At 42.4% G+C, this 20226-nt stretch overlaps 1 protein-coding gene across 2 annotated transcripts in view; it reads left to right on the plus strand.

The window, feature by feature from the left end:
* The first annotated feature begins 19642 nt into the window (after positions 1-19642).
* The window catches only part of cbll1 (Cbl proto-oncogene-like 1, E3 ubiquitin protein ligase), a 68384-nt gene continuing 67800 nt past the window's right edge, over positions 19643-20226 (plus strand). The window contains exon 1 of one of the 2 annotated variants that reach the window (XM_069907423.1): positions 19643-19844. In XM_069907423.1, the coding sequence (XP_069763524.1) occupies positions 19670-19844 (175 nt within the window). In that variant the 5' untranslated portion in view covers positions 19643-19669. The remainder of the gene's footprint in view (positions 19845-20226) is intronic. The other variant, XM_069907421.1, reaches the window with a different exon arrangement.

Below are 20226 nucleotides of genomic sequence, written 5' to 3' on the forward strand. Positions count from 1 at the left end.
AGTGGGCTGGTTCTGTTACTTTGTCTTGGCATCTTGTTCTCATTTGATAGAGATTATTGAAGGCAACTGAGAAAAATGGAGGTAAAATGGAAAAATTCCAGGCAGTTGTTTGAGTAGGTTATTAGTTTGGCATCTCTATATAAAACTCCAAAACTCTCTGTCACTTTGGAGCAGTGCCAGTCCCTCCAACCCCAGAGGAACATAGACATTCTAATATATCATGTGTTCTTTCAGCTACAAATGATTCTCTTATTCAAACATGGCCAGAGGTCACTCCCATTTAATTTCAGTCTTGCAATCTTTTTGGATGGTTTTCAGTTGTAAATGTAGCAAATACCATTTTGGGAGTGGATTTCTTGTCACGTTTTTCATTGACGTATTTGTGAAAATGCTGTTGTGTGAACTGCAGCCATTGAATGCAAGTGAGCTGCATTTGTTGTCACTTGTTGGAACCAAGGGGTTGTAATCATGGAAAATATGCCTATGTACTATTCATTATATATTCATTAATCCATTACTATGTAACAATTTACTATTTACTTCAATTATACTGTTTAAGGGAAATATTAATGCAATTAAGTAACAGCCACAGTATGTAGAAAGGTTGGCTGATTATAGTATGTGTAGAATTTGCTGCCTCCAAAAACAAAATGTATAAACCAGACAGGATGAGGTTGAAGGAACCTTAGGGACAGTGATTTATTCTGAAACAGGCTAGGGACAGGAAGATAAGTGGATTGCAAGGATAAGTGATAAGAGTACCATGACTGAGAAGGTCAGAGACAAATAAAATGTATAAACCAATTTAGTAGGAATACTAAGCCGTAAGGGTACACAGGAGGTGTTGATTAGAACAGAAGACTATGGCCAGATGACAACAAATAAATAATTAGAAATATCTGGGGTATGAATTGACTTCTGATCAAAACAACAGGATGTTCTGGCCTTGGGGATTAAGATAGGAGGTCTACATTATCGATAATTGCAGAGCAGGAAATTGCTGGAGATAAATTTTATGCAAGGAGTTTATCAAAGAAAGCCAACCCGTGGTCAATGTAACAATGTTGATCTATATAAACAGAAGAGACTGGACAGTAGGAGTCAGTCTTGGGGAATAGCTCACTGAGCAGGTGACCTATGAACTAACAACTGGACCAGAGCTCTGTTAAGCTTTATTCTTGTACTATGTAATAAACTGATTGTGAAACCGAATACCTTCTTCTATCACTTCATTCAACGAGCACGCTGGACTCAGATGACACATAGACTAAATTGAAGGTAGGGTAAAGCCAGAGTCTGACACCCTCCAATGCCATCTGCTGCCTGACAAGCCTTCAACCTGACTCCTGCCCTTTCCAAGCCTTGCTCAGGTGTTTTCTTCACCTCGTGACCCCATCGTATCGCCATACAGACATGCAATAAGCCACCATATAAAGGCAGGGTCTATGAAACACAGGCTTGTTCTACTCCCAGATTATCTTAAAATCGCAAAATTGGATTGGCAAGAGTTGGGCATAGTCCACAAATCTGACCGCTGCTGGGCTTCACTATTGCATACGGTTCTGAAAAAAACTAGGGATTGGTGGCCTTGCAGAGATGATCGTGCCCTGAACAATTCCACCGTGCCTGACTGATACAATATTCCAAATTTACAAGACTTCTCAGTAAACCTCCATGGCAAATATGCATTTTCCATAATAGTTCTAGGATGAGCTTACTATTAGATTCCATTTGAGTCTTTGGATGTCATGAAGACAGCAGTGATGCTCCTGCTCGGCATGTTTGAGTTTCTGAGAATACCATTTGGTCTATGGAATGCAGCTCAGACATTCCAATGGTTCATGGACCACGAACTCACTGGCCTTGGGTTTTTTTGGTGCTTGTGTTGATCGAGGAGATTCTGGTTTTAAGTGTGGGTGAAGAGGAGCACAAGAGCCACCTTCTCTCATTGTTCCCAAGGCTTGAGGAATGTGGCATCGTGATCAATCCCAGGAAAGTGTTTCTGGTTCTGCTGATCTTGTATTTTTGGGACCGAGGTTTATGCAACATGGTATTTTGCCTGATGAATGGAAAGTGCGTGAAATTTGAGAATTTGGCCAGTTGTGATGGTTTTTAGGCACGAGGAATTGTTATTGCTGTTCCCTGGTGAATGCCACAGCAGCTCTATTACCTCTTGCTGAACGACTCAAAAGATCTGATGTCTGTTTCCAAAAAGACAGTAACTTTGGGAGACGATGCTGTGTATGCTTTCCATGATGTGAACACTGTTCTTACAAATGCCACTAAGCTTGTACATCAAATGCCCAAGGCCTTGCTCTCTTACCACAGATGCATCTGTCAGTGTTGTGGGAGCAGTGTTCGAACAATGAGTCTGTGGCCAATTGGAAACTCCGGCATTTTTTTTTCAGCCAAGCAGTCACCAGCTCAGGCAAAGTATAGTGCATTTGGGCAAGAACTCTTAGCTATCTATCTCGCAGTGAAACATTTCAGCTTTTTAAAGAATATATTTATAGTTTTGTAAACAGTGCAATATAATAATAGAATCGTATCCAAATGATACTTACAATGATCAAAATAGAATAAAAAATAAATGGTTGTAATGTACATAAAAGTGAGAAGAGAAAAAAAGTATAAAAGAAAAAAGAATACAGGTATATGTGTAAAGCTACTTTGCTGCCCCAGGATAACTATGTTAACATATTTTAACATAAATTTATAACCTTTTTTCCATAGGGTTGATTTTGCTGCATTAAACTCTTCTTCAGGAGTTCAAAACTTATGTCTGGGTAGAAAAAAAAAATTTGACATTTGTATTCCAGTGGTTTTTTTGTCTTCTCTTATTTTTTTCATTGCCTTCTCCAATATATTTTCTCGTGTCGTATATCTTAGGAATTTTACTAGAATGGATCTTGGTTTTTGTTGTGGTTGTGGTTTAGGGGCTAATGTTCTGTGTGCCCTTTCTATTTCCATTCCTTCCTGTAATTCTGGCATTCCTAGGACCCTGGAGATCCATTATTTTATAAATTCTTTCATATTTTATCCTTCTTCATCTTCCATAAGGCCCACTATCTTTATATTGTTTCTCCTATTATTTCTTTCTTCTTTTTTGGCTTGGCTTCGCAGACGAAGATTTATGGAGGGGTATGTCCACGTCTGCTTCAGGCTCGTTGGTGACTGACAAGTCCGATGCAGGACAGGCAGGCAAGGTTGCAGCGGTTGCAAGGGAAAATTGGTTGGTTGGGGTTGGGTGTTGGGTTTTTCCTCCTTTGTCTTTTGTCAGTGAGGTGGGCTCTGTGGTCTTCTTCAAGGGAGGTTGCTGCCCGCCGAACTGTGAGGCACCAAGATGCACGGTTGGAGGCGATATCAGCCCACTGGCGGTGGTCAATGTGGCAGGCACCAAGAGATTTCTTTAAGCAGTCCTTGTACCTCTTCTTTGGTGCACCTCTGTCTCAGTGGCCAGTGGAGAGCTCGCCTTATAACACGATCTTGGGATGGCGATGGTCCTCCATTCTGGAGACATGACCTACCCAGCGCAGTTGGATCTTCAGCAGCGTGGATTCGATGCTGTCGGCCTCTGCCATCTCAAGTACTTCGATGTTGGTGATGAAGTCGCTCCAATGAATGTTGTGGATGGAGCGGAGACAACACTGGTGGAAGCGTTCTAGGAGCCGTAGGACCCATGATTCAGAGCCGAACAGGAGTGTGGGTATGATAACGGCTCTGTATACGCTAATCTTTATGAGGTTTTTCAGTTGGTTGTTTTTCCAGACTCTTTTGTGTAGTCTTCCAAAGGCGCTATTTGCCTTGGCGAGTCTGTTGTCTATCTCTTTGTCGATCCTTGCATCAGATGAAATGGTGCAGCCGAGGTAGGTAAACTGGTTGACCATTTTGAGTTCTGTGTGCCCGATGGAGATGTGGGGGGGGGGGGGGGGGGGGCTGGTAGTCATGGTGGGGAGCTGGCTGATGGAGGACCTCTGTTTTCTTCAGGCTGACTTCCAGGCCAAACATTTTGGCAGGTCTCTTCAATCTGAGGCGCCTGCAAGCTCACACCAAGACACAAGAACAACTTGTCGTGAACTACACTTTGCAGACGATGCCGCTTTAGTTGCCCATTCAGAGCCAGCTCTCCAGCGCATGACGTCCTGTTTTGCAGAAACTGCCAACAACTGCCTGGAAGTCAGCCTGAAGAAAACTGAGGTCTCCTCTTATCGTTTTCCATTATATCTATCTTCTGAGCTAACAGCTCCTGTATTTCTTTAACTTTTTTATCAGATTTTTTTCATCTCTGTTTCCCCTGTTTCCATCTCTTGATGTGCTGCCCATTTGAACATAAGACTTAACAGTGGCATTTTCCCCATATATCTTGCGATTGAGCAACTGGCAAAAATAAGTGGCAGTTGTTGCAAAATGAACGGTGTTATTTTTCAAAATTTGCCTGTGATCTAAATTATTCTTGGACTGAAAAGACATCTGGGCCAAATGGCTACTTAAGGACAATCTGTATATGACTGTATATCCTAAAGTACAATGACTACTTCTATCCGCTAAAGATTGTTAAAGAGGAATAATATACAATACTGTCACACAAAATTCCCATCCATGCACCACTCACATTAAAACACAAAACAATCACACCTCCTTATTGGTCAGGAAGCGCCTGCACTTCCCAAGGAGGCTGAGGAGGTCAAGGCCAACAGCTCTCATCCTGAGATTTGACAGGAGCACAGTTGAGTCTCCTGTCTGGTTGCATCATTGAATGGTCTAGTAGCTACAAATCATCAGACAGGATTGATGCAAAGAGTTGAGAGGATCACTGGGGTCTCCCTTTCTTCTACAGGTGTTGTTCAAATCGGGCTCAAGGAATTGTAAAAAGACCATTTCCATCCAGTGCACAGCATCGTTAACCACGACCATCATCAAAATCAGGACTGCCAGGTTGGGGAATAGTTTCTTCCCACAGGCTGTTAGATGGATGACAAGCATCCTGTAAGTGGGATAATCATCCCAAATCTTTATATATGTCACGGCTTCTTCGGCAGAGCTACTAACGCAATACACGCATGCACACACACCCGCACGAGCGTGTGCGCACAAACAAACACACATACATACACACACACCAGGTTAGACAACACAAGACTGCTTTATTCAGACTTTACAGGTTTCTTTTATATGCCGCATGTCCCGGGCTCCACAGGACAAGATGGGACATCATTATGAGCTTGCTTCCGATCCACAGGACCGGTAGGTTTAAATTAACCTTGTGAGTGTCCCGTGCCTTCTGGCAGGAGACTCCACAGCTCAACGTGCCATTCCTCGGCAGGCTGCACCACACGCGTGGTCAATTAAATGGATAAGTACTCAGCTGTCCATCTTATGATTTTGCTTGGCCCGCTACATGGCCGCTACACCACCCCCCCTCCCCGAACCATTGCCAGAAACTAAAATACCAGCTGCACGCACCCTAGGGGGATGCTCTCACTGTCTCGGCTGGGGGCACTGAATGGATGAAGCAGGATCCACATGGGCAGGCTTCAGTCTGTCCACACTAAACAGCTGCGAATATCCCCTGTCCTCCTTAACCACATGGAAAGGGCCATCATACAGTCATTGTAATGGTGTTCCTGGGACCTGTCTATGCACAAAAACTAAATCAGCATCCAGGAGACGTGGTGGCACATGCCGTTTAGGGGTTCCATGCCTGTTGGTAGGAACAGGTTTGCTGATTGCAACACCACATCGAAACTGCTGAAGGATGTCTAGGTTAGAGTTGGTTGCGAAATGTATGTTCCCTGGAACTGTAAAGATTGTAGCATAAATCATCTCTGCGGACAATGCAGACAAATCTTCCTTTGGAGCCAGGCGCACTCCCAATAGAACCCATGGCAACTCATCGACCCCAATGGGACCGGTGAGTCAAGCCTTAAGTGCAGACTTGAGTTGCCGGTGGAAACGTTCCACAAGGCCGTTAGACTGTGGTGGTATTCTGTGGTGTGGTGCAGGTGTGTGCCACAAAAGTGCACAAAGGCAGTCCATAATGCAGTGGTGAATTGTGCTCCACAGTCTGAAGTTACGTGCATCAGGAAACCAAATCTAGTGATCCAATTGACGATGAATGCTCTAGCACTTGTCTCAGTGTCACTGGATGGCAATGGGACAGCCTCTGGGCAGTGCGTGAAATGTTCTACAACTGTTAGAATGCATGTTTTGAGATACTGGCAATGGTCTGATACTGGCATGTGTTCCAACCACCTGCATACCGCCGGGAAAGGCTGAAGAGGTCCCTGACTGTGCCGCTGAATTTTGGCAGACTGGCAGGAGGTACATGTGCAGATCATTGCGTGATGCCCTTTTTTCAGTCCATGCCATACATATTTATTTGACAAGAGCTTGACAGAAGTTCTGATGGATGGATGAGACAAGCTGTGTATCTGGTCAAAAAGGTGTTGCCTCCAAGATGCCAGAATCACTCATCTAGGGTAGCCCAAAGACATGTCACAAGGTAGGGTTGGCCGTCCAGTTGTGGTGCCACCTGCTGTATGTCCAAGTTAGTAATGGCTGTATTGTATGCCTAAACATCGGGGTCCATGGCCTGTACACTGGCTAATTCAGGAATATCAATGCCACCCTGAATATGATATACAGTCAGTATGGACAGCATATCCATGACGAGATTGTCTTTACCAGAAATATGGCATACGTCCGTCATAAATTCTGAAATGTATGGTAAGTGACGCTGCTGTTTTGCTGCCTATGGATCTGTTATTTTGTGGAAGGCAAAAACAAGTGACTTGTGGTCTGTAAACACAGTGAAATGCTGACCCTCCAAAACAAATTGGAAGTGCCATGTGGCTAGAAACAATGCCAACAGTTCCCGATCAAATGCACAATATTTCATCTCTGATGGCCATAGATGTCAGTTCTAGAACCACATCCTCGGCCATACTTGAGGCATCAGAGCTAATGTCAAGGAAACGTCGGGTTAGGATGGGTGAGCATTGCTGTGTTGGCTAAAGCATCTTTGGCATCATAAACCCAACCTCTGCCCCTGTTGTCTAGGGAATATCCCTGTGCTTTGTGGTGAGGATCAGAAACCGTGGTCGAAGAATGTCAGCAGCTGCTGGAATGAACCGGTGATGGAAGTTTCTACTGCCCAAGAATTTCTGCAGGCCCTAAACCGTGGTTGGTGTTGGGAAAGCATGGACTGTGTTCCCCTTTCTGGACAAGGGAAACACACAGTTGGTCCAGGAAGTCGATGGGAGACTTGCCAAATTGACATTTGCCAGGGTTGATGGTAAGACCTAATTCCTCCAGCCATTGGAACTCTCTGAAAAGCAGAGACACCATTAGTCATACCAAAAGGCACCCACAGGAAGTGGAATATTTTGCCATTGGCCTCGAATCCCGTGTATATTCAATTGCTCAGATGGAGGGGAAGTTGATGGTAAGCCAACTTGAGGTCAATGGTTGAAAAAACTTTGTATTATGCAAACTTATTGACCAAGTCGGCTATCCAGGGTAGCAGTTATGTGTCCAACTGGGTGAAGCAGTTGATGGTTTGACTGTAGTTGATTACCATCCAGAGCTTGCCCACCCCTCTGACCATGAGGACCTGTGCCCTCCAGGGACTGGTGCTAGGGGCGATGATCCCCTTCACCAGGAGTCACTGAACCTCAGCCCAGATGAATGCCATATCCTCTGTGCTGTAGTGCCTACTCTCGGTGGCAATCGGTTTACAGATCAGGGTGAGGTTCGCAAATAATGACGGAGGGGCCACCCGCAGGGTGGTGAGGCTGCAGGACAATGCTGGAGACTGGGTGCTTGGTTGGGGAGTGGGAGTCCAAGAGCTGGTGGTTATGGACGGTCAGAGGTGGTTGGCGGCCCCCGAACGCCTTCATCTCACTCCTGAACTGATTCTGAAGTTGAGGCCCAGGAGAATCGGCACACAGAGCTGGGGCATAATCAACAGTACAAAGTCATAGTAATATTCCCCCCAATCCCTGAGACACTACACAATATCCCCGAATACATGTCTGTTGGTCCTTCGCTGCCATCGATACCGAGCCGTGGATGCCTGCTGAAGAATTCCAGGGGATTCCATTGGCCACTGATGAATTGTCCCAGGATGCTGCCCTCTGCTTCATCTTGTATTTGTATGTGTCAGTTCGTAAGACAACACATGGATGAAGGAAAAGAAACTTTAAAGTTGTTATGAACAGCACCATGAGGCTGGCCATGCGGCTCCAAATCTCCATTACAGCTCTGCATATTGAGTGTCTCCTGCTCTGTGTCAACCCCTGGTTGCAGCCAAGTATAATCAAATGGTAAGGCATTGCTAGTTGCCTTGTGGTCATGATTGCTGTCATAACACCCACTGCTGATTCAGAGGTGTCCACCGTGAGGGCTGTGGCTACGTCCACAGGAGTGGCATTCACCGGAGTGTCTTTGGCTTTCTCAAAAGCCACTGTTGTTTCCTGCGTCCACGTGATTGCTTTAGTTTTCCCAGCCATGGGACCAAACAGAGGTGGCGTGATGAGGGCTGCCGCAGGCAAAGAGCAGTGGTAAATGTTCACCACCCCTCAAACGCTTGTAGACCCTTAACCAAGTCAGACCTGGCAAACTGGCGGATGGCTTCTGTGGGTAATGGAACAGCGCTGTGGCGATTGGTGCGGTGGCCTAAGAAGTCGATCGAGGACAACCCGAACTAACACTTGGTGGGGTTTATTGTGAGCCCATAATAGGGCCTGCAGCAGAATAGCAGACAGAGGTGTTTTAGGTGTTCCTGATGAAAGTGGCTTCCAAGTAGATGAAGGTTAAAAGGAGGGGCAAAAGGCTTGAGAGAGCCGTGGTTTTCAAGGAATATTGGAAACTTGGTTCGAAGAAAAAGGGAGGCGTACATTAGATATAAGAAGCATGGAGTTAAGGAGATGTTTGAAAGATACATTGAATGTAAGAGGAATCTTAAGAGAGGAGTTAGGAAAGCTAAAAGAAGGTACGAGGAAACTATGGTAAGCAGGGTGAAAACTAATCCAAAAGAGTTCTACAAATATGTTAATGGTAAAAGGAAAGCTAGAGACAAAATTGGTCCCTTAGAAAATCAGAGAGGAAAACTGTGTGTGGAGCATAGAGAAATGGGGGAGATATTGAACAGTTTCTTTTCTTCGGTATTCACTAAGGAAAAGGATATTGGGAGATGTGAGATAAAAAAAAATCAAATTGGGTAAATATGGGGATTATAGAGATTACAAAAAATGTAGTTTTAGGGCTTTTGAAGAATATAAAGGTGGATAAGTCTCCGGGACCAGACGGGATCTTCCCCAGGACATTGAGAGAAGTGAAGGAGGAAATAGCAGAGGCTCTGGCGGTAATTTTCCAAATGTCATTAGATATGGGGATAGTGCCGGAGGATTGGCGCATTGCGCATGTGGTTCCGTTATTTAAAAAGGGTTCAAGGAGGAAGCCTGGCAACTATCGGCCTGTAAGTTTGACGTCTGTGGTAGGTAAATTAATGGAGAAAATTTTTAGAGATAGTACTTATAAGCATTTGGATAGAAAGGGTCTGATCAGGAGCACTCAACATGGATTTGTGGGAGGAAGGTCATATTTGACCAATCTGATTGAATTTTTTGAAGAGGTGACTAGGAATGTGGATGAGGGTAGCGGAGTGGATGTTGTCTATATGGACTTCAGTAAGGCCTTCGATAAGGTACCACATGGAAGGTTAGTTAGGAAGGTGCAGTCTTTAGGTATAAATTTTGAGATAGTCAAATGGATTGAACATTGGCTGAAAGGGAGAGGCCAGAGAGTCTGTCAGGTTGGAGGCTGGTGACCAGTGGTGTGCCTCAAGGATCTGTATTGGGCCCATTGTTGTTCATTATATACATTAATGATCTAGATGATGGGGTGGTGAATTGGATTAGTAAATATGCAGACGATACTAAGATAGGTGGAATAGTGGATAATGAAGAAGGTTTTCAAGGATTGCAGAGGGATTTGGGCTGCTTAGAAAAGTGGGCTGAAAAATGGCAGATGGAATTTAATGCTGATAAGTGTGAGGTGCTTCATTTTGGTAAGAAGAATCAGAATAGGACATACGTGGTAAATGGGAGAGCATTGAGGAATACAGAAGAGCAGAAAGATTTAGGAGTGACGGTACATCGTTCCCTGAAGGTAGAAACTCACGTGAATAGGGTGGTGAAGAAGGCTTTTAGTATGCTGGCCTTTATCAATCATTGCATGGAATATAGGAGTTGGAAGGTGATGTTGAGATTATATAAGACGTTGGTGCGGCCTAATTTGGAGTTCTGTGTGCAGTTCTGGTTGCCTAATTATAGGAAGGATATAAACAGAGTGGAGAGAATGCAGAGAAGGTTTACCAGAATGTTTCCTGGGTTTCAGCATCTAGAGTATAGGGAGAGATTGGACAGATTAGGTCTTTATTCTTTGGAGCGTAGAAAGTTGAGAGGGGATTTGATAGGTATTTAAGATTATGAAAGGGATAGACAGAGTGGATGTGGATAGACTATTTCCGTTAAGAGGAGGAAAGATTAAAACAAGAGGACATGAGTTAAGAATTAAGGGGAAGAGGTTTAGAGGTAACATGAGGGGGAACTTCTTTACTTAGAGAGTGGTAGCCGTGTGGAATGAGCTTCCGGGAGAAATAGTGGCGGCGGAGTCAATTGTATTATTTAAGAAAAGGTTGGACAGGTATATGGATGAGAAGAAGATGGAGGGATATGGGCATTGTGCAGGGAGGTGGGACTAGAGAGGGGTGTTTGGTTGGGTGCGGACTAGAAGGGCCTAATAGCCTGTTTCCGTGCTGTAATTGTTATGTTATGTTATGTTAAGTTATGTTATGTTATGTTATGTTAAGAACATCATGACCTGCTCCACTACATCCATCAATCGCTGGAATGTCTATGCTGCATTTTTCACATCAAAAGTCATTCTGAGAAACTCAAAGAGTCCGAACGGCATAATCAGGACCGTCTTGGGCACATCATCCAGATATACCAGGATTTGGTGGTGCCCGCAGACAAGGTCTATCTTTTTTATATTAAACTTTATTTATTTAAAGAATCATTAATAGTAATACAGAATACATTCCTCAAAGAGAATTTTATGTGAATATATATATTTTTAAAAAATAATAAGAAAATAAAGCAAAAAAAATTAAATCAAATCCCCACTCCCCCCACCCTTCCACCCCATCAGCCAGCTCTCTTAAGGAGAACTAAAAATATATAAACAGAAATTAAAAGTATATAATAAATCAAAATATATCTAAATGCATATATTCCAAATATGGTAACCACTTATTTACAAAAAAAGAATAATTGTCATGCAGATTATATGTAATTTTTTCCATAACAATTCAAGCTTTCAATTCATTATGCCGTCGCATTATATTAATCACTTATTATCTTTCCATGTACTTGCTACACATTTTTGAGCTACAGACAATGCTAAATATATAAATGCAATTTGAAATTTATCCAACCCTAATCCCTTTAAAGGAATCATATAACCCATTAAAAAAATAGATGGATCTAATGGTAACTTAAAATTATATAATTATTCCAAAATTAACTTAATTTCATCCCAGAATGGTTGTACATGCACACAAGACCAAACAGCATATTAAAAAAGTTTCAGTACATGCACCACATCTAAAACAAGAGTCTGAATGACTAAAACCATATTTTTTCAATTTCTCTGGGGTGAAATACAACTGATGTAGAAAGTTATAATTAACCATTCCATCCCGCACATTTGTCAATTTAGTAACACTGTCATGACACGTATCTGCCCAAACATCTTCAGGAAAAAACAAAAGCTAAATCATTTTGCCATTTAAGCTTAGACTTCTCCCATTCTGGTTTATCCATATTGTCTTGTAATACTTGATACATAACAGAAATATAACCCTTTTTTGGTATAGAAGAAATCAAAGACTCGAATTCCATCAATAGAGGTAAAGTCATCTCTCTACCATACATATTTTTCACCAAAGCTCAAAGTTGATAATAAACAAATAAAGAATTTTCAGCCATATCAAAATGCTCTTTCAATTGATTAAAAGAAAGAAACTGTCCTTCCACAAAACAATCCTGTAACATCTTTATACCCTTAGAATCCCAACTCTTTAAATGACTATTAAACATTGAAAAAGAAATAAGCTGATTATTATATAATGGAGTTAAAATTGACAATTTATCTTTTGATCCTAAAATCTTATTTTTTTTAATCCATAGTTTTAATAAATGTTTTCATATTGGTATATTATATTCCCTCAACAAATTTACATTCCATTGAAATATAAATTGATACACCTCAACTTCAGAAATACAAGCCATCTCAACTTTAGCCCAACTCGGGGGCTGGTCCAAATCCATCAGTCTACTAATAAATTTCAACTGGGCTGCTTCATAATAATTTTTGAAAATGAGGTCATTGAAGCCCACCTAATGCATACTTTCAAGTAAGTTTATATAATGCTACCCGTGGTAGTTTACCTTTCCATAAAAATTATCTTATAACTTTATTTAAATCCTGAAAGAAACTCTTTAAAAGAGAACACGGTATTGATTCAAATAAACATTGAATACGAGGAAAAATATTCATCTTGATACAGTTAACTCGACCAATTAAAGTTAACGGAAGATCTTTCCACTTAATTAAGTCTGCTTTAATCTTTTTTAATAAAGGAACAATTTAACTTGTATAAAGATTGATACTCAGTATTTACAATTATTCCTAAATATTTAATTTTATCAGACCATGTCAGTTTTATAATATTTTTATACTCTGAATAATCTCCTTCTCCGACAGGCAAAATTTCACTCTTGTCCCAATTAACTTTATATCCAGATAATGTTCCATATTGTAATAAACATTCCCACAAATATTGCAATGATTGTTCTGGGTTTGTTAAATATATCAAAATAAATTAATCTTATACTCTTCATCCATAACTCTCATCCCTCTTATCTGTTCATTCTGCCTTATTGTTTGAGCTAATGGTTCAATAGCCAATGCAAACAGAGCTGGTGACAATTGTCGAGTTGAACACGTCAATTTAAACAATGATGAAACTTGACAAATTGTCACCACCCAGCAGTCGGGTTCATATATAAATCTTTAACCCAACCAATAAAAAAGGGCCAAATTTAAACTTCCCATTCGACCCTATCAAAGGCTTTTTCCACGTCAAGCGCAATCACCATTGGATAGTTGGGCTGTTGTCAATATGCCTTGACCATACTAATCAATCGAAGAATATTATCTGAAGCATTTCTATTATTAATAAAACCTGTTTGATCAACATTATCAATTTATGTAAATACTTAGAAAGTCGATTTTATAATCAACATTCAATAAAGAAATAGATCTATACAAAGACACTTTCAACGGGTCTCTATCTTTTTTCAGGATTACAGTAATTAAAGCACTAGAGCAAGATTCTGGTAACGCATACTGTTCAGTCACTTGTAATATCTCCTCAAACACAGAAGATAAATCTTTATTAAAAAGTTTTATAAAATTCCACCGAAAACCCGTCGTCACCTGGTGACTTCCCATTGGGCATCTCCAACATAGCCGCCTTAATCTCTAATTCTGTAAACGGAGCTTCCAGATCCATAACATCCTCCTCTTCTAATGCTGGTAACATTAACAGATAAATAAGAATCAATAGAACCACTATCCTGTTTCCCCTCAGAAGTATATAATTTTTTATAAAATGAATAAAACTGGTCATTAATTTCCTGAGGTTTATAGGTAACTGTTGAATTCTTTTTACATCATTAATAATCCGTGAAACCTGTTCCTTTTTTAACTGCCATGCAAGTACCTTATGTGCCCTCTCACCCAACTCATAATAATGCTGCTTAGATCAATTAATTAAACATTCAAATTGATGTCTGCAATGTATTATAATGCAATTTCAATTTAGTCAAAGCCACTTTTTTTTAATCTTCTGTCACTTCCTTCTGAAATTCCTTCTCCAATTCATCAATTTGCTTTTCTAATTCTAAACTTTCTGCCATATACTGCTTCTTAACTTTAGTGGTGTAACTAATAATCTGTCCTCTTAAGTAAGCTTTTAATGCATCCCATAACACAAAACTACTTTCTACTGAATTAGCATTCTCAGTCAAGAACAAAATAATCTGTTCTTTAACAAAGGTAACAAATTCTTTTTTTCAACAACATTGTGTTAAATCTCCATCTATAAGATGAACGTACCACTTCTGAACTTATGCAAGAAAAAAATAATAAAGAATTATCTGATATAACCCTGCTTTTATATTCTGCCTGTAATACCCTTCCTTGTATATGTGCCGATACTAAAAAAAATCTATAATCTATTCTAGAAAATGATTCATGTCGAGATGAGTAAAAAGAAAATTCCTTCTCTGTAGGATTAACCCTTCTCCAAATATCCACCAAATTTAAATCCTTCATCAATGGCCCAATTTGTATCACCATCTTTGATTTCTTTATACTTTTTTGGGATCTATCCAACAAAGGATTCAAGACACAATTAAAATCTCCCCCAACTAAAATATTTTCATTAGCTTGATTTAATAACAAAAAAACATCTGAAATAAAACACTCATCATCCACGTTAGGTGCATAAAGATTAAGCAAAGTCCTGTACAAGAGGGCACAGGGTAGCATTCCGTGGTGCTGGCATCGTTTAGTCTTCCATAATCGCTGCACGGTCTCATCTTCCTGCTGCCATAGGCACCATGTGGAATGGGGATGCCCAATCCCCATCTCCCCCATCTGTCGAAACTGCTCCTTTGCCAGGCGGAGTTTGTCAGGCGGTAGTCTGTGGGCTCGGCTGTGGAGAGGAGGTCTCTACATGGGGATGTGATGTGCTACGCCATGCTTGGGTGTCACTGTGGAGAATTGTGGCTTTATGACATCTGGAAATTCCGCCAGACCCCTTGCGAATGCGGTCTCTGAACATGTCGCAGGGTCCAGGTGTGGGGTGGGCAGTTTGGCCTCTCTCAGGGAGAGTGTCTTGGCCATCAATGTAGTCACACTGGGTCGCAATGGGAGAAATAAGAAGTCTTACTCAAATGGTGTCCAGTTGGAAAAGCTTTATGAATTCTCACATGCCTCCTTTTTAAACCCCACTCCCGGAAACCTCACGCACAATGGGGCAGAAGTGACATCATCTTCTGGACTGTTGTTTTCCCCACACACAATCACACACACACTCATGCACACGCACACACACACACAAACACCCAGACACACACACACTCACACACACACATTCACACACACCCACACACACGCAGACATACACACACAGAAATGCCCACACACCCACTCACACACAGACACACATTCACACACACTTACACAGGCACAACACACATAGGCATACACAGACACAAAACACCCACACACTCACTCATACACACAGACACCCACTTACACACACACACACAAACACATTTACACAGATGCAAACACACATAGACACACTCAATTCACACACAGTGGACAGCTAAATAACTGGAAGATGCTACAGTCCATGATACCCATAGATATTGTAAAAAAACAGTATAAAACTATACCCGCCATCCCTTGGTAACTGGCAGCCATGGCATCACTAGGTTATAATAAAGAATAATTTCCAACAGTCGTACAGTCATGCATCAATGCTAGCCACCCCACCACATACTGGCAGACACCTTACTGTTGACTCTCCAGCGTTGCCCACAGCTCACAACCTGGAGTGAAGCTAGGGTTCATTCTCAGAGGAAAAAGAGAGTGAGCTTTTCCACATGTTGGACTTTATGCACTGGCCAGTTCAGGTGTACCCAAAAGAGGGAAGGTGATTAAGGGATCCAGTGGCAAGATGTGTAAACATTTGAAGGAGTCAATAACAAGGTGTTCACTTACCTGTGGGCAGGCTAGACATGACTGACATGGGGAAGTGATGATCGACCTGCCTGGTCAGATAACCCCCCAGGAGCAAGCACATGGATTATCCTTCGTTCAGTGCAGTTTCCTGTCCAACCTGTTGAATAAGCCACTGGGTAACAGAGTCTGAGTGAACCACCAGGAGCTTCAAGTTTGCCTGGCACTCTGTATGATCAAGGCTGATTGATCAGCTCAGATTAGACCCCAACACTCATTAGTTCCTCATTCATTATTTCCTAAGTGCCTTTATGGTTGGTAATGCTGCTCACTACTTTGATGCAGGGTATCGACTCGAAACATCAGCAATTCCTTCCACCTCTCCCACAGATGCCGCAGAAGTACCAGAGCCTGGGCTACCAGGCTGAGGAACAGCTTCTGCCCACATGCAGTGAGGATGCTGAACGACCAAAGGAACTATCCACATGAACCATCCGAGACCCTCCTATGCACAAAACAAAATTTAATTACTTATTTGCATTGACAGAATACTTGTCCTGCATACGTATTGTTTGCCTATATGTGTGTTATGTCTGGTCAGGTGTCTGAGCGTTTTCCCCTGCTTCATCGGGTTGACCTTGTACCATCAGATGATAATAAACCTGCTGGACTTGAGTTTTCCTTGCAGTTTGTTTGCTGCACCAGATTCCAACACCTACAGTCTCTTGTGCCTTCCATCTACCTTTGATGTTGTTGAGCATTGCCTTTTGTTATGAGCCCAGAGGTCCCCAAACCCCAGCAGCAATAGAAATTCACCAAGTTAAATGGTTACTTCAACAAAAGTTGCTTTTAATTTTCCATACACATGAAAACAGGATCTAACTTTAACTTATTACCATGAACTTAACTTAACCCCCTTCTAATTCTAAGCGCACGTGTAGGTCTTTAGCTTGGCTTCGCGGATGAAGATTAATGGAGGGGTAATGTCCACGTCAGCTGCAGGCTTGTTTGTGGCTGACAAGTCCGATGCAGGACAGGCAGACATGGTTGCAGCGATTGCAAGGGAAAATTGGTTGGTTGGGGTTGGGTGTTGGGTTTTTCCTCCTTTGTCTTTTGTCAGTGAGGTGGGCTCTGCGGTCTTCTTCAAAGGAGGTTGCTGCCCGCCGAACTGTTAGGCAACAAGATGCACGGTTTGAGGCGATATCAGCCCACTGGCGGTGGTCAATGTGGCAGGCACCAAGAGATTTCTTTAGGCAGTCCTTGTACCTCTTCTTTGGTGCACCTCGGTCTCGGTGGCCAGTGGAGAGCTCACCTTATAACACGATCTTGGGAAGGCGGTGGTCCTCCATTCTGGAGATGTGACCTACCCAGCATAGTTGGATCTTCAGCAGCGTGGATTCGATGCTGTCGGCCTCTGCCATCTCAAGTACTTCGATGTTGGTGATGAAGTCACTCCAATGAATGTTGAGGATGGAGCGGAGACAACGCTGGTGGAAGCGTTCTAGGAGTCGTAGGTGATGCCGGTAGAGGACCCATGATTCAGAGCCGAACAGGAGTGTGGGTATGACAACGGCTCTGTATACGCTAATCTTTATGAGGTTTTTCAGTTGGTTGTTTTTCCAGACTCTTTTGTGTAGTCTTCCAAAGGCGCTATTTGCCTTGGCAGGTCTGTTGTCTATCTCGTTGTCGATCCTTGCATCTGATGAAATGGTGCAGCCGAGATAGGTAAACTGGTTGAGCGTTTTGAGTTTTGTGTGCCCAATGGAGATGTGGGGGGGGGGGGGGGGGGCTGGTAGTCATGGTGGGGAGCTGGCTGATGGAGGACCTCAGTTTTCTTCAGGCTGACTTCCAGGCACAACCTCACTTCTTACTCCTTCAAGTTCACTGGTTGCAGGCAATTCTTATATTGTGCACAGAATTTAACATTCATGAATTTCACCAGGCTTTTAAGGTAAATGGAAGGTTTGTGACAGTTTTCAGAGAGAAATTTGTTGCTCGTTGGTCATCCCCACAACTGATCCCTTCCGATCAGCCACTTCAATGTCTTGCTGAATAAACCTGCCTCATCAGGATTTTCCAGATGATAATCACTTTCTTTCAGGTAGCCACAGAGTTCCTTTTCTGTTTCCCTTATTTCAAGTGAAACATTATACAGCCAGCCATCTCCTCTTTCACCAGGCTGAACTAAGAACTCAGAACCCATCTTCCAAATGGGGTTTTTCCACAAGCTTGCCAGCTTGTCCTGTTCCAGTCCCAGCTGCTGCTGCTGAACTGAATTATCTCTGTCACTTAGAGAAAACCATATGACCCTCTTAAAACAGCCAACTGCACTCAGACAGACTGTAGCTTTGGACCTAATCTTCCGAGTTTGTTCATCTGTTGCTTTCCAAACCAATAATCCACCTCACTGACAAAAGGCAAAGGAGGAAAAACCCAACACCCAACCCCAACCAACCAATTTTCCCCTGCAACCGCTGCAATCGTGTCTGCCTGTCCCGCATCGGACTTGTCAGCCACAAACGAGCCTGCAGCTGACGTGGACTTTTTACCCCCTCCATAAATCTTCGTCCGCGAAGCCAAGCCAAAGAATCCATCACTCCACAGCATGTCCAATTGACACCTACTTGTGAAGTCTTTATAGGCATTCTTCAAAGTTTTTGCAAAGGCACCCGGAGTCTGGACTGCCTGGCTTGAGCAGAGCTCTTGGCATTTTAAATGAGATCTGTTTTGAAGTGTTTGTATGTGAGTACATTAAAATTTTGCCACAATTTATTTCCTTTTAAAACATATCTATAAACAATATAAAATAGAGCATAATCTGTCACACTTTCAACAAGGCTTGAGGCCATCCTTTTCATGCCTTGTTCTCTGGCCTATATCATTTGCTCACTTATGTTTTCTTCAACCTATTTAAATGAAGATACGCCTGAAATGTGTTTTCCCAGCATTTCCTACATTCAAACCCATGGTTCTCCAAATGAACAGAAAGAATGTGGAGGGGTGTAGAAAAGTCAGCCCACTTGAGGCAAATTCTCTTCAGAATCTTCCCCCCCCCCCTCTCCACTGTCAGTCAATGAGGTGATCTTGTGAGCTAAATTAAGACCTATGGCACAATCATTTGTTGCTGGAACCTTTTTTCATGCATGGTAAAACATCACTAAGATTTGGTATTTGCAGGTGAGGTGTCAGAACCTGCTCAGCTTTTGCCATGGGTATGAATGCCAGTGACAGTTTGGGATGACGGCCACACACGCACACACACATGCACACGCACACACTCTAATTTAACCAATTTATCTCCAAAAAACATTCCCGATATTCCATCACACTCTGAATGTTACTGACTTGATCCATACAATTAAACAAAAAAAATTTAAATGTTCATCTTTGCGCAGGAGATGCACATTCATAAAGAGGATGAAAATCAGTTTTTCAAGTTCTGAAGAGGTTTGCAACTTCAGTCCCTGGCTCAGTTTAAAGTTAAAGGTGCATTGATCTTTATTGACTCTAAAGTTCCCTTTGTGCATTTTTAAATGATTATGGATCCCATGGGTAGATTCTTCATAGTTACAGGTACATTGAATAACAGAAAAGTCATCTTAGTTAATAAATATGCTCCTAATGTTGATGATCTGGATTTTTTAAGAAAGTGTACCCACAATGCTTCATTCAAGATGGAGGAGGGTGATGAGTGAGTGAGTGTGGCGCTGCGGCCTGCATTCCCTTTGGGCCGGCAGCCATAGCTGCCCACAAAAAATGTCAGCCAGACATACAAAAGGCTGTCTCGATGGCCAGCTGCAGGGCAGTTGGCAGCAGCGAGCTTCTGCAACCCATCATTGATGGGAGAAACACCAATGGGTGCTATCTTCATCCCGTTGTCTCCTGGCCGACTGACGGTCAGACAACGAATTTGATCAATCCTGTTGCCGGTCTAATGTTGGGAGTTACACGGTCCTGCTGCTGTGAGTATTCTATACTGAGCTACTATAGACATTGAGTGGATGTAAATTCAGGGAAGTCAATGTATGCACTGTAGAGTTCAGTGTAAGACTGACACCTCCCAGCTTGTAGGCTGGGCTTAAATGTCACTGCTTCTGTCACATGGCCAGGGAGTGATGTTGTCAGTGACATCATCAGCTCAAATTAAAAACCTGTGCGGATGAAGGTCAATTTCCCGTGTTTTCCACAACACGTCTATCATTTCAGGAGCCGGTTTGCTTGCTGGTAAGTGGGTCACCACAATTCCAAATTGATGAGAAAGGGACAATATTGTTCAATATGTTATCATGTTATACTATAGTGGGCCAAACAACCACGCAGTTAGACGGGCTGAATCGCCAGCCC

This window comes from Narcine bancroftii, chromosome 13 (genome assembly GCF_036971445.1).
Source record: "Narcine bancroftii isolate sNarBan1 chromosome 13, sNarBan1.hap1, whole genome shotgun sequence".
NCBI lineage: Eukaryota > Metazoa > Chordata > Chondrichthyes > Torpediniformes > Narcinidae > Narcine > Narcine bancroftii.